The 16115-nt window shown below is 35.9% G+C and overlaps 1 protein-coding gene and 1 long non-coding RNA gene across 9 annotated transcripts in view; one reads left to right on the plus strand and one right to left on the minus strand.

The window, feature by feature from the left end:
- Positions 1–15781, plus strand: part of LOC111248264 (uncharacterized) — a 51617-nt gene extending 35836 nt beyond the window's left edge. For 2 of the 8 annotated variants that reach the window (XM_086988432.1, XM_086988572.1), the window contains 3 exons: positions 9208–9276; positions 9947–10078; positions 13356–13510. In XM_086988432.1, coding sequence (XP_086844558.1) covers positions 9208–9276; positions 9947–10078; positions 13356–13370 — 216 coding nt within the window. In that variant the 3' untranslated portion in view covers positions 13371–13510. Of the gene's footprint in view, positions 1–4351; positions 5168–7949; positions 8756–9207; positions 9441–9946; positions 10079–13355; positions 13801–14719 lie in introns of those variants that run through there. The other 6 variants (XM_086988476.1, XM_022800321.2, XM_086988722.1 and 3 more) reach the window with 5 other exon arrangements.
- On the minus strand, positions 5072–10009 carry LOC147759115 (uncharacterized). The gene is made up of 3 exons (XR_015327940.1): positions 9905–10009; positions 5516–5696; positions 5072–5189 (listed from the first exon to the last, which is right to left on the minus strand). It is a non-coding gene; the product is annotated as an uncharacterized LOC147759115 (long non-coding RNA).
- Positions 15782–16115: the final 334 nt, after the last annotated feature.

Consider the following 16115-nt stretch of genomic DNA (forward strand, 5'->3'; position numbering starts at 1 on the left):
TTTCTGGCCGGCGCTTTTATGCTGGAAAGATATACGGAAGTTAACTTTGCATGAGCAATACGGGTAGTGTGCGAGTATGGCAAGTTCCAGGTACAGAAATATTTAGCCCGGCTCATGTAACGGTCTAAGAATTAGTCTAAACTTTTGCAAGAAAAACACGCTGATATTCAGAAGCAAAACCCCGAGACCTTGTGGCTTACCGTAGCATGCGAGACGCATATCATTTAGGTAGATTACACAGTTCAGAAGCGCAAGCAACTAAATGGCATGAAAGCCTCTTTTTTTACAAAGAGCACTGGGATCACGATCCGCAATCGCCGTAACTCCTAGCCAACTTACCAAAGTTCATTTAAGACCTGCATCGCTATCTCGAAATCCCAATAATATGGATCTTTAGGACCAATTTTGAAAATTGGGAATACAAACTGACGCAGATTGATGGGGTATTTTTTGACTTGGATGCGCAGAGGAATAGTGAATGAAACAGGGCAAACGGGTTAAATCTACACTTATGAGTCGCATTGTCATCTATGAGCTCCATTCTAAGTACTAGAACGATCAGGGCTTCCACGGGCCTGATCACATATCTAAATGCTCCAATATGGGGAAAAACTGGTATATATCATGCTGTTCGCCGCTGCCTATTATCATCTTTAAAATTGGCTAGCAAATTACTCGAATTTAATTAAAATAGGTGTTTGCAATCCATATGACGTGAAGTGATTTAGTGCTCTTATACTGACTCCAATTGTGATTGTGTTGTTAACCTGTATATATGCAGCGGTTGATACCACCAGAAAAGGTGAATAAATACAATTCAATTGATTGGCAACCTGCCAATTAAAAGTCTTATGATCGATACTAGCGTACGTAGCGCACTTAAATAGATCATTAATTACAGGTGCCTGTCATACTATTGCTAACTGTATAATTACATGCCATCCATAAATATAAATTAGGATAATTATGTTTGTGTAAATGATATTTAAAAATATAAAAAATATGGGTAGCAATATGATTTAAGAAACATTTAATATTCATTTGCTTCACCGAGTTCGACATCATTACCCACATATAATTGCCGATAAAAATTTTCCTTTGGCCACACTTTGAAGTTTCGATGTTTTTTTTAAATTAATAATATAGTTCATTCTTTTTTATAGTCATCTTATATACACTCTAAAAATTTCAACTGTTTTAAAGGTACAAATGGCACATACCATTCTTTCACTTTGCAAGAGAAGAGGCATGCGTTTGTAGAACGAACAAAAATATTGTAATATATGGGAAAAACCAATAAATCGTTGAGAAAAAATCAGTTTCTTTATCGATCAGAATGATACTCAATGTACCGATTTTTATGTTCGCATCGGCAATCTGGGCGAGGGTGCAGTGGTAAGGTTTTTTTTTACTAACCAGGCCACCCACATAAAAACCTGGCATAAAACCCTTTGACCTTCTAGGAAAAATCAAGTAATAAGAAGGAGGATAAATATAGTATTCATCTCTCCTGCCAGTATCTCGAGATTGCTCGTATTGAAGCTTATTGAAAATTCTTGCAAGTCTTTGAAGCAGTGGTAGAGAGATAATACTAAGCATGTCATAGAGGGGACAGATAATAGTCAGTTATGGAAAACAATTTTTTTTTATTTACCATTGGATCGAAACACCAAGCGTCTGTTTTGACGTTTATTGATTTTATTTATTTAATTGCTTGCCATTAAAATTATTTTAATATAAACTTTCGTACACAAACACTTATCCCGTTGCAGTTGTCCCGTTATTTCGTTGGCATTAATTCGTCAACGCATTCTTCGTTTGAAGAAATAGTTAATCTAGATCTTAAAATAGTTAGTATAAGCCCAAACAAGTTGTAATTCGCCTGCGCATGCAGAGCCAACCTCAGGATGGTGCATAAGTATAAAACACTCCTAGACCTCAAAGATCTAGCTTGGTTATTTGTGCTCTTACATTCTGGTAATCTGGATACCTTGTTATACTTACCCCATTTTGGTATTCTAAATAATCCGTTCTCTAATCTCAGCGTTGGCATTTTAATTTTCAACAATTTCAACAAAAAATGAAAGCGAATATCTATGAATTATAAAAGTGTTCAAAAGTCATATATTTCTTCAAAGAAAATGTGTGCCTATCTTCTGGCGTTTGCACTAAACCCGATGGAAATTATCTTTTTTTGCGAACATTCAAATTAAGAAAAGTGAGACGTATTATGTGGATTCTAGCCAAATGATCGACTTCTAATACATTTTGCGATTAAAAAGTCAACTAACCTACAGATCCTGTTTTTGGGGCAAAATAAGCTTGGATGCGCCAGGCTTGGTTCTAGACAAGCTTAAGATATCTTTTTATTTTCTGCAAGGTATATTTATCAATACTGTGTTAAATGGAAACTAACGTTGCTTCCGGAACGTTACTAAGGCTTAAGGATTTTTATCTTTTGTTTTAATAATCAGAAGTTGCACATATTAAACACAACTAGAGTTGATTTTATGTTCTAGTTGTTGTAACCAAGAATTGCTTTATAATTTTTCATCATGTTAATAAATAGTTACGTCTCTTATATGGGATGTGTTTCGGCATATTAAGGCTTCCCTACATAAGGTTTTCGTCTGTTGCCATATTAAGACATTTTGACAATTCTATCTGGTAGTAAATTAAAGAAAATTAGCTTCACTTTCTCATCTTGTATATATAGATGATGATACCATTTAAACTCAGCTCATCGAGCACCAAGAAATATTCTCTGCATAACCTTCTAAGTAAAAAATATTAATTCTAGTGCTCCCTAAACAAAAAGGCCACTACATTCCGGCTTTGGTCTTTTTCACGCCTAAATATTAATCTTCGCCATAGGAAGATGCATTTTTGTATTATTCAGTTCATCGAATTTCGTTCACTGGTGTAAGGAAGTAGCGTCAATAGTGCGGCACATAGAAAATCTCTGGATATTGTAGTATTTCTCTCAGACAAAAATATTTCTCAAAAAAAATCGTTCAAATAAAAGATTAATCATATCAGCCGGCATAATCTAATATCAATTTACTCTAAAAAACTCTAGCGACCAGCTAAAAATTAATCCACCCGATCTGGTTACTTTAAGGGTTACATTTTTATTGAACGAATAAGCAAACACAGAATTCCAGTAGTAAACACAGATCGGTGGACCAAAGCGGACTTTGCGCCTGTGTTGTCCTTGATTTAACTCTAATTTGATTTAACTGATAGGTGCAACATTAGTTAATCAGGTAATTCACTGACGTTACATCCAGTCTAGTGTAAACTATGAGATAATTTAGCAATTATACCGTTGAAATTACCCTGTCTCACCTACTCCGTTATCTTTTTGCAAATTTTTCATAGGCCTGTTCTAATATGAACGAATTTGATTTATATTACACTTAACTTCCTGATTGACTTTTATTCTAAATTCTCCTAAAAGCCTTTTCAAAATCACGTTGCAATTCAGATTATTGTTACTCGGACAAATTGGGTTTTTGACATTGATAAGTCGAATAAGGGAGCCAAAAATCGGACGCGGCACTCTGTATTTATTTATTTACAATGTGTTATTTATTTTAATTTAATTTAGTTTTAAAATCGTGTTACAGTTATTCCATTACCTTGTTCTGATAGTGATTCGTTACTCTACTGCAATAATTACATTTCACTATTAGAGTGCCGTAATAACTTTTTATTTTATTGTGATTAAGCCGTTAAGATATGTATTTCGTTCCTTGAAAAAATAACTGAACTCGATTTTGAAAACGCCGATATAAAACCGCGCGCCTGCATAACTTGTGCGTGTAAAACTAAGTTTCTGCCGTGCACATAGCACAAGTCTGCACATAGCCTCGTACCCTTCCACAGCAATTATCGATGTTCAATTGCATCAATGTTATAATCTAACACGCTGTCGCATTTCTTCTGTTTTCCAATTTCAATTAATCCTACCACTCGGAAAAAGGATTTATCTATTCGAAGAGTGTGAATCATACAAACTATGCTGAAATTGTGCATATTCTATCAACCATTTAGAGAGTTAACTAAAGCAGTATCACGCTCCTTATATGTGGCTGCCCCCAGGAAAAGTAATCGCACACTGGGGAAAAATGAGCTCAGATTTTTCATGTGTCATCAATTATCCATTTCAACCACTCAACGATTAAATCATAAATAAAATGAAAATCGAAATTTTTCCCAAAATTAGTGTTGCGCCATTTTTTAGAGCTGGACAGGACAAAATTCTAGGTAAGCTCATGAAAATCTTTGAAGTGGCCAAGTTGTTCAAATTATCATTACACTCTGTATAAACGGAAATTTCACCTTTCAGGAAAAAAGTATTCATTAAACCAGCTTTATCTTACGCACAACTCTTTCTGGGGTGAAATGCTTTACACCTAGAAAAATCAGCAAAATCCGACCATTATGCGGAGTCGATATGCAAGTCCCGAAAGATCAGTGAGTGATGTATTTCCCTGCTAATATTAAGGACACGTTGTAGGTTCGAATTCAGGTGTCTACACACTTTCGTGCTGAAGACCAACCGTTTGACGGAATGCATAACGGCAACACAAGATGTGACAACATAGAGTATATACGTATTTAGTCGGATCTATAGGTTTCCCCGTGCACATATTTAGCTGTGGATGTATATAGTTTGATTTAGACTGTGACGCACATGGATAGTTACCCCGTTGTATTTGTTCTGCATCATTCAATTTGTTTTTTTTGCACCTATTTCATCAGCGTGTCCTAATAAAAACAAATTTGATTCATGTCACCCCAAGCTTCAAGTTAACACATTCAATCCTGTTGTATTCTGTTATCCCGTTGCGATTGTCCGGTTATAGCATCCGTTAAGTCATTTCATGCGCACTCTTGTCTGAAGAAGCAATTAAAATAGAGCGCCAGTCTGGGACTACTTAATTTAGATCCCGTACCTTCGTAGTGGAATAGAACGAAAACTTCGCGAACAGCTGAACCTCTACGATATTTGTTGTGTGTTCATGTTATACCTACGTTTGTGCCATCCGGCGACTCCATCATAGGAAGAAGCCTAGCGAATATACGGTGAAGGTTGATTTTTGATCCAAACTTGGTTCAGCAACACTAATGACTTGAATGACGAGTTCAATCAGCTGAAGATTCTGTGGAACTAGTAGCAATAGCTGAAGTAAAGAATGAATAAGAGAATAAACAAGAGTTAAGAATATGATATATATGCGATTCTTCAGTGCAACTGCTCTACGTCCTATAAAGGTCAGATTGCAATATCACAAACGACTACTGGAACGCCTGTGTGCATGATAATTAATTAGCTCCGCCGGGGTATAGTGCGAGCTGAAAATGCTAACTAGATTAAGATCAAGGAAAAATACCTCTTAGGTATTTTAGGTAAGAACCTAGGTTTATTTTAGGTATACCTCTTAGGTAAGAACCTCTTAGGTAAAAAAGGAAACGTTATTCATGTTCTTTGTGATCAAACGTAGCCTACCTAACATAAAAGCATGCAAAGGCTGTCTGACGGCAATTTGTATACTGTGCGTTTCTCAGTTGCTGTTGATAGCGTGGTTCTTGCTTTACACATGCCCACCAGCCAAATGACAGACGCAACGTAGTTCTCCTGTGCTCAATAGCTACAATATGTCTCGATCCCTTGATCCTGCATCGTAAGTCTGCGGATGGATGAAAAAACGATGTAGAATTAGGAATTGTGACCAGTGGTCTGTCCTACTCCGCGAGTCTAAGGATGTAAGAACTTCAATTGAAGCGCCTGACCTTCGAATCTAGTCTGTCCTCGGTATCCAACCAGAAGAAAATATTCTTCACACTAATTTTTTACGCATTTAAGTTCTATGATGATTGTTTACACTTGTTTGTACATCAGGTCACTCTTCAGCTAGCCTCCTTGTTGCTGACCTTACACAAGCCGTTGTCCTGTTTGCACTAAATCATCGAGAATAGTGATGGAAAGAGTGTCCACATGAATCAATGCCGATAAGTCAAAATTTAAAGAACGGAAATACTCCATAAAAAGGCATTTTGGATTTATAAAATTATTCTTTATTCTAATTGGACTGAAGCACCACTCTATGATTTCCATTTTACATATAAACTCGATATTTACCAATTATTCTCAAACTTCTGCGCGATAAATTCAGCCGCTATAATATTCACTACGAAGTCGTAGTTCAAGGACTCCGTTCGGGATTGTGAATAATCTTTTAATGTACTGTGAAGCACTTCCTGTTAATTCTGGCGCGAAACTCATAGGTTTTGTACTGCCAACGGACGCAAAGTCCATATAGTTTTTGTATCAATGGGAACGTTAAATTATTTTGTTTTAGTGCCACCATTAGCGATAATTCCTTATTTGATTATTTTTTTTTATTAGTATTTGTTTCTTAGGCAAGCTATTACATTTAGCGAAAGGGCGTACCAGAGTGATTAATTAAACCTTGTCACTGATTAATCTTATTCTAACTTTTAGCATGAATGTCATTAATTTTTGTTTAGCAGATGATTTATCCACCTTTAATTAGAAAGCAATAACGTTCAATATCTTGGTTACTTTGGACCATGTTGGGGATTATATTCCGTTGCAATGAGGACTGTCAGGTCATTAGAGTTCGCTTGTTCTTAGTCTCTTAGCCATTATTTTTAGCGCATGTTGCAGTGCTGATTATTTGTATGATCCTATGTTCAATATTGCGGTTTTGCTTTTCACTCTCATATTCACAAAAAAAAACCCCAAAATATTGAAATACTAAAAACCATAATTGCATACGCATAGGCAACTGATGTACAACCATTTTTTTAACGAATACACGTGTCTGTGAGAAGAGAATCAATAGATTTTTGATTGAAATGTTGCACCATTATGATCGTCCTTCGATCACTTGCAGAAAGCTTATCTCAGCTTTGGTCAAGCTCCTCTGCATAATATTGCAATTATAAGGAACGTATTGCATCTTGTTGCTCTCGCTTCTTAGCTGTCACACTCGCCCAAAAAAATTTTGTCTAACATTGACAGTTATAAGCCCGTGGCCCAATAACTATTTGCGCGCGTCATTTTCAAAAAGCTTGTAATTGACCTCATTTTCAGCTGAAAGCATTCATGAAAAGCATTTAGATGATGAACAATGCTACTTAACTACTCGCCAAAATTTAAAGCAATTTGTTAGTAAGGTAAAGGATTTAGCAATATACAGTAACCACAACCACTATTTCGATGCTGTACGCAGTTAACTTTATGAGCGGTTTAATAGTAACATACAAATTACATAATCTTGGGGTTAATAATAAAATTATAACCGTGTGGGCTGTGGAGCAGAGCTCTAAGCTGAAAAGCTTACTGACTTAAGCTACGACATCTTGGCTGTTTCTATCTCACTATATTCTAACAGAATTAAACTCCGTGAAATTAATCAATTATAACCACATCCTAATTGAATTGTGTATATCCTAACTGAAATACTGCATATTAATTTGATCAGAAGGTAATGGCAGTTACTCACCGAACAAAAATTAAGTTAATTTATTATGTATGATTAATCTTATTTATTATATATTCGTTACTGGTTTCTACGACCTTTTCTTATCGTTCGGTCAATTTATTTCGTCTCGCCAGAAACTTCCAGGACTGATGCTTAAGCATTTGTCTGTGGGCCCTCTTTATTATTGAATATACTCTTAGAAATATCATTCTGAGTGCGTAATATCTACTGAGTCCCACCAAACACAAGTCCTGGCCTCTTTCGGATGGAGATCTAATTCAACTCAGTCCTTAGGCGTATCTCCCGGAACCCACAACTTTGTTTTTCTCTTCTTAATGTTAAGAAGAAACACCGACGCCCTCCATTTGTAGCAATAATGTGTTGGAATCTGTTTTGCTGTGTGTTGCTCGGTGAAAAGAGACATGTTTAGAGGCTATAAGGAGGCCGGCTTGTGTTCTTTCCTTCAAAAATGTTTTTAAGCAGCCCCCATGTTCCTTAAATGGTCGACTGGGGCGGTGTGCATTTTGCAGTTTCAAAATACCATTATTATGAACAACTCTTATGCGGTCTGCTCGGAAATTGAGTCCACATTGTACATAGAACAACTATTCTGGGCTGCATCACCACCTTTTAATTTCAGCAAAAGGCAAAACGTAGTGTGGTGTCGAGAATTACCAAAAATTTCCATCCTGGCAACTTGAACCTGAGGTAAAATATCGGCTACCACAAGATGAATTTACAACCAGCTCATGACCGAGAGAGGGCTCGTTTTAATGATAGATAAAAGTAGTATAGATAAAAAGGAGGAGTAAAGGCAAAAAAGAACGTTTCAAAACACTCTTGTTACTTTTTATATTTTTATACCGTCTTTTTCTAAAGTATCGTAGTAATGATTATCCTCTCCTCTCTAGGTAGTAGGTTACGATTGCCTCCCGTACTTACGCGTAGATGTAAGCAAGATTTAACTGATAGTTCGAAGTTGTTGGAAGGTACCATATGGTGACAGTGAAACGGTTTTATGAATTTTTTATACATTATTGCTAATTTCAGTCAGTCAACTGAAGAATGTCTGAGCTTCTGTTTGAAATATCAACATGAAGTTAACAAAATTCATGAAATTGGCTTCAATGAATTTTAAAGCGAAACTTATGATGTTGCTTGAGTGTAGCGAGTTGCTATGGAATGACGAACCTATTGTATAAAATATGGAAATCAATTTCAATAATAACAAAGGCTAGGTTAGTAACGTACCAGTGAAGGATAACTTTGGTGACTGATGCTTAATACATTTTGTCATCTCAATATGTAGAGTAGTTATGCAAATTATTCTCGTAAATCAGGGTATTCACCCCTCTCAATATAAGCCAAAACACATCAAACCAACACATCAATGGAGTTTGAAAGCCTGGTTAGATTGCTAAACAGTATTCAGCCATTTAGCGCTTATTCATTAAACGTACCTATGCACTACAGTCATGTCTTAGCGACAAGTGAAACCGATATATACACGACCATATATGTATTCAAAAATACACAAGAATCAAAATTTTTACTATTAGTTGCAGATTAGATAGATTGTTAATTACTGGTTTCAAGTAGTACCAAATATAGTTATCCTGAGGCAGTATAAATAATATTTTATACGAAATCAAAGATATAAGTGAAGTGTAGACATATAAATTTAATTTAGCGCTCTTTGTTGCAGGGGCCACGAGGTAAACGCGGGAAGCGCGGAGAAAAGGGTGATAAGGGAGACCAGGTTAGATTCTAGGTTCCACTGATTTCGCGCTCATGGAAACATTCCTCGATATACTGGCATATTTGGCTCGCTGAATAGAGGTAGTTCAGTAAAAGCATCAACGTTTTAACTGCTTATTTTTAGCAAGGCCATATGGATGACAGACAAACACGAACTTTACCTGCGTATGTACTTACAAATTCGTTTTCTTGTTAGACTGAGGGCTTCTGTATTTACGCTCTGAAAACCAGCATCCTGAGCGTTGACACTTATAACCTGTTAAAAATTCTAAGATCTACATTGAAACCCGGAGTTCACATTTAATTAGCTACCGTTATTCTCTAACCCAAATCTCACATTTATTTATAGTGATACATTGAATAGTGAATATGTGACAATAATAGCGTACCCCATATATATATATATATATATATATATATATATATATATATATATATATGAACTAATGTAACGCACTACTATTATATTCCTTACTTAGCTCATTAAAAAATAACGACAAAAATTCTCCATTCGTCAGCCACTACGGAATAGAAGCATTTGTTAAATAAATGAAATCGTTTGTGTTACGTTTTTGCTGCCCGTATTTTCTTGTCCTTATTGGCAGTTTGCTGCGATTAACTTTTGTTACCTTCGCGTATCGTGCTGGTCGTACCATGTATCCACATTTTAGGGTGTACCGGGTCTGGATGCACCATGTCCGCTGGGTCCAGACGGACTTCCGCTCCCGGGTTGTGGTTGGAGGCAGCTCGGCTCTCAACCGGGAATACAAACGACAAGCAACCAGATGGGAGCAATCAGCAGCGTAAGTGTCATATTACCAGCGATAACTTACTTATAGTTTGAATCGTATTTTTCAGACAAAATAACTTTGTAAGTTTTATATATTCGTAATCTTCGTGTAATAATGGATCATATTAGCAGGAAAGCTTCGATTAATTTATTATGAGATTAGTCGGGCAAATGCCTTGTTTAGTAGACGATGGTCTTTCGTCGTTAGCTGTGTTTCACATGTAACATTTATACTACACAAACCAACTATACAATCCGTAATAATAACAGTTCATTTCGCTCCAGCAGAAGATAATAAAAATGTGAGCTGGATCCCACAATAAAGTTTTATTGTACGGCCGGCAAGCTTCACCATAAGTGTGGCACTCATAAAGGAGCATCCAGTGTTTCTTCTTATTAAATGCGCGACTGAAGCCTCTTTTTGCATTTTTATGAGGGCTCAATGTGCACTTGATAGAGCAAAGTGTTATACACCTAGCTCATCTAGCACCCCTATTAAACGCCATGATTGTACAACGGTACACGTAGACAATCTTAAGATTTTCTATCCTAGAACAGAAGCATGTCCTTTTTTTTGTCGAATGTTGTTTTGTTTCTCAACATAGTCTCTCTAAGCTTACACATTTTCTCACCGATACTCCTAGGTCTTTAATCAGCCTAAGTAGTAGCATCTTGGCCTGCAAAATGCGCATTTCAGAACGTAACGGCCTTCTGATTCAATAAAAATCTGTCTTTCGAGCAAAGGTTTGAACATATGAACCAGAAGAAAATCGCTTAAGATCAAATAAGACATGAAAAGTATACGCTGGGCTCAAGCACCAATTCGTAATTTTTTGCCAAGGCGATCGCTGATGTGTATTATCTTAATGGAACAACATTTTATTGATTAACTAATTATATAATCGACTTATTAAAAATAACTGAGCGCCCAACTTGGTTGAAATTTTCGCGAGTATAGTTTAACAGGTGCACAATTATACCACTGTAATGTTTTTAACGAGTAATGTCGCCTTCGTATGGAAGCTAGAATTTATTTAGATAGTTTAATATAGCTTTTAACATAACAGTTAACTCGCTTTTCAAAGAAAAAGCGTTCCATGTAAGAACTAGACCAGCAATGTACCATTCGCTGTTACATTCCAGGGCATGTCGTCATTTCTTTAAGCACTTCTTATAATAGCCTAGTGTTGTCTTTCAAATAAGTTATTGGAATGTAGGGCAGTCTGGGTAGGCTATAAGTCTAAGATGAATGGCATATCTTGCACCGGATATTCACGTATCATAATCTTAAAGTTGGTTTTATGTCAGGTTTTATCGTGCTTATATATAGCAGACTTGTAACCCGGTTGACATCAAGCGAAATGTGAAACAGCATTCTCTTTTATAGGAATTTTCAATAGTCATTCCCTAACGCATTCCAGCAGCATCGTTTCTTTTCTGCCTTTAAAACTCTATTTACCCAGCGGAAATTAGTTCCAGCACAATGCTTCGTACAACTGCAAGCGCCCTTTTAGTATTTTTGATAGACGATGGCCTTGAGAAATAGTGCTTGATGTTTCTGGATATCTGGCAAGGTCCCGTTACGATTCCACATGAATTTCTTCAAATCTTCAGTTGTTGGTAGCATCATGTGAACTATTTTCCGAACGTTTTGAGCGTTGATGTCTAGCTGTTCATTAACTTTAGAAGCCAGGATTATTCATTACAAATTAACTTCAAAGTTAATAAGCTTAACGTATCATCGGGCGGAGTGCACTAGCCTAACTGTGACGCTTGATGAATAGACAACCAATGAAGCCTAAAGGGCAAAGGAGCCTGTCTGTATTTTACAACCGATAAGTAAGGATTTCAGCTGTGAAAAATAATTGAAAAACGAGTTGTATTAAAGCTTTTTTAGGCGGTTATACTAGTTTCGATGATAGAGGAGATGACAATGACTATTCCCTGCAAACTTCTTGTATTGCACCAAAAACAACTGTTTTTTTAAAGCATCAACACTTTTGTAGAGATAACAGCTACAAATACGTGAATACAGATGAATTCTCTCTCTGCAACTATTCGAAGCTCAGCTCTTCTGAGGTTTATAATAATTGACTCTTAATGCCATCTATAGTTTGTTTTTGGATCTTTGTTTATATCGTTCGCAGTAAACCCATTATTACAATATAAAATATCACCACAAATTATTAATAGTTAATTGTGTAAAGGCTTTTCAAGTAAATAGGACATCCCCTGGCTTAAAGCAGGTTCAACAGTTTATGTAAGTGACTATATATATATAAATATATAGTCACTTATATATATATACAACGTAACAGCATAATATAAAGTTCGAAGTACCCATTTTACGCTAATTGTAGATGGACTAAATCAATGCGATGGCAGTATTCTTACTAAGACATCTAAAACAATGATAATCTTTTAAACGTTTAGTAATCTTGAAGTTCATACGAAAATGGTGTAGCTGTAAATATTTCATTTTCTTCAAAATAACTTCAAACCCTCCTGAAAATGTTTCTGTGGCGCAATTCCCGAATAAAGTGTATCGTACTTACCACATCAGTCGCATTGCATTTGATGCTTAGACATACGTTGTGCCTGTTTGCTAGATACTACTTTACGCCAGTCGTACTGTTGCTCCCAACGTCCCAAATGCTGTCAAATCATAATCGTGGACGTTCTTAACTTTCAAAGTGTAGTCATGGACGTTCTTAGCTTTCAAGCGTAGTCATAGACGTGTTTCAAATGTGGCCTATAAAAGGCTATTTCAAACAAATGGGTCTGAACGAAGAAATTGAATTCATACTCCAAGAGTTTGTCTAAATTTACTCATTTCAGGCTTGACTAGGACGAATTAGTAGCCTAATTATTTTGAAGGTGCAGTCATATGCTCATTCTCAATAAAACCGTTCTTGAGCATTATATTTGAAATTTTGAAGAAGCTGTGCTTATTTTTTTTTCGCCCGCAACAGCATACATTCACCATAACACTTCTAAGGTCTGCTATCATAGAAATCCTTCTATGATAGCAGACCTTGACATACATGATGTGCTAATTGTGCTTGGGTCCAAGATCTAGAAAAATCCGTCAAGTAATGTGTAGTTATAATGGAGAAGAAGACTAGACTGTATCGCTGTATATTGAAATTCTTGAGGTGAAAAATTGAGGTTAGTTTACCTTCTTTAAAATTTAGAAACAATAAATTGCTATATGTAAATAACAAAGCGTAAAACGCGTATATCATAGGAGATCAAAGAGCAGAGATACGCATAGCTCAACTACTTTGCAGGCGGAACGATTTTGACTGGAAATGATCAACTAGGATCACCTTTAGCAAACGGGCCATTAATTTCGAAGACAAGATACGAGGCTGCGCGCGACAGTCTGAGTACGCTTCAAATTGGAGATCGTCGTTCTGATTTTCGTCGAGGACAATACCACAGGGAGACATCCAAAACCAGAAACAAAGCAACAATTCGTGAAAAACACAAGACTAAGAAAAATGAAAATAATAATCAAGGAAAACAGGACACTCGTAAAAAAGGATTGCAGCAAAGTTATGGTCCTAGTAGCAGTAGTAGTAATAGTATAGATGGCATAGAACCACCCACACGGATACCCCAAATATTGCCCACTTACACACCATCGGACCAGTGGCATTTTAGTGGACAGCAATTTTACTTCGAGCACAAAGGTGAACAAAAGCAACCTTTCATCCTAACCGAACAGTACAGGTGGGTCACAGTTATTTGCCAATTTTTCAACACTTCTTTTACAATAAAAGAGCACGGAGTTGTAGAAAACCCTAGATAATAATCCTATTTAGTATATAGTAGTAAAATGACAGTAGAATAAAACAACTTAGCAAAAGAATTAACCGCTGGGTATCTTTTCAGGTAAGATGCATACTACGTATAACCAGGCGAACGTGTTGTTTGTATGTGCAATGTGCTTCAATGCGATACAGAAAAGTCTCCTAAGGCTAGCGAAAGATACAAGCAGAATCACTTTAAGAACTTATCTCATTCGTAAACGTTGCAGCATTTGCAATAACGTTTCTACGTTTTTTTTTTAAATACAGCACCCAAGCGAGTTAGCAATACTGATTTAGCGATTCATACGGATGAATGATCGTCTAGTGATTCACGATAAGCATCTGATAAATCTATCGGCAAATGTAGACGAATGAATGAGTTTTTGCAAGTATGAATAGAAAGATTTACATATCACAAAAATTCTGATGCTTGGAAGAAGCGCAGACGAAGCCTAGAAAACATACGGTATCTCTATTGAATGCTAAGCTATAGAAGCCACGATGTTGTGCATAAGGAGTGAGAATTTTGGGTTACACGAAACTTACCTATGTAGGCCAAATCTTAATATTTGTAAAATAATCGAGTCCCCAATCCAACGTCATTCATACTATCGCTTTAGATCTTTAATTAAAAGCGTGTCCCTGCACGTGTTTTTATAAGTAGACTATGTCTGAGTCTTGATTAATACCAGCGTTACTGCATGCACATTCATTAGTAATATTTAGCATTGAAAGTAATTTAAACGTCCATTACTCATATCTATTTTCATAGCTTATATATTTATTATAGAATAGGAGCGCCGTGAAAAGCAATATTTTATAGAGATTTAATCTTTTAGTGGAAGTAATGATGGTGATGACGATGACTCTTCGTTCCGCCCGACGATCATTCTCTCGTCGCTAGGTGAACATTTAGGAAGCATCGACCACATCGATGGCCAGAGTCATAGTCATCCAAGCGAAGAACATCTAGAACAACAGCCAACTTTTCGCCTACACCGTCACAATGCGCGCGAAAACAATGAATTTAGCCACCATCAGTCAGACGATAAATAATCATGTTGATCATATAAAACAATGACAAACTATCAGTAGTCTAAAACGTAATTTGGAATTACATAGATTATACATATTTATCTCTAAACCAAACTTCTGCTTTTGAATGAATCCGCCATGCCTTATGCAATTTAAATTTCAAAAAACGGGTACAGATAGAAATTTGGCTTTTTTTTATAGGTGTCAATGTGGTAACAACAGTCAATAACAGTAATCACTATTAATATATACTGAACGAAAGAACCCACTACAGCTGTGTTGACTTTCTGGAATCTACGTAGCCTAAGTTGCAGCCTGAACACATCTATCACCTTATAGGCAAAACTGTGAGACTATCAAAACTGCGTAAAAAAGCAAATTCATGAAAAAAGGAGCAGTGAGTATTGCGTTTATAGCCTTTCAATAAGCCAGTAGACATCGCTGAATTGCTGTGCAATAAATACACTGCACAAAAATTCAGCTATAGAAGACAGAAAACAATGAAACAACTAATTTCGCTGTCATCATTGTCATTCTAGTTTTTTTTTTTGCAGTTAATTTATTTTTCAAGAAGTCAGGTATAAATAAGGTTACATGTTCTAATTGTACCTTGTTATCAATATTACATACAGCTTTACTTTAGTAGCTTAACCCATTAGTCCTATAGTTAAACCTTGAAATGAGTATCATACGTCGGAGTTTTAAGCACTCACGACCTATAAATTTACATTTATATAAAGGAAAGATGGCTTTTACGTTACATGCAAATTCATATTGTTTAACTAAAATATAGTAACTTAATCCAATTCTGCAGATGTAGTGTACTTTAAACCTTTTCTGTACTTCAATAAAGGTTGTTAAGTCAATATCTCGTTTTTATTTTTTGTAAAAAAACATTCGGCCGACATTTACAAAATTCACTTGATTATTCGTATACAATTGCTCAAAATATTTGGATAACTAATCAACTGACACTTGTACTATATTTGGTCGCACGTTAATTTAACAATGTACAATTCCCAATTTTTTTAATCACCCAAGCATTTTAAAATAGTATGATTGTAAAGCCTTCATATGAGTTAGAGTTAATTTTATTCCGCTTAAAGTTATAACTTAAAGACACATGTCTTTTCAGTCTGTAGGCGATTCACTCAGTGTGTTTAGATTTCTGCTATGGTATTACGGTTATTATTATTGAAT

The sequence above is a fragment of the Varroa destructor genome, unplaced genomic scaffold, assembly GCF_002443255.2.
Source record: "Varroa destructor unplaced genomic scaffold, Vdes_3.0 BEIS01000001.1, whole genome shotgun sequence".
In the NCBI taxonomy this organism is placed as follows: domain Eukaryota; kingdom Metazoa; phylum Arthropoda; class Arachnida; order Mesostigmata; family Varroidae; genus Varroa; species Varroa destructor.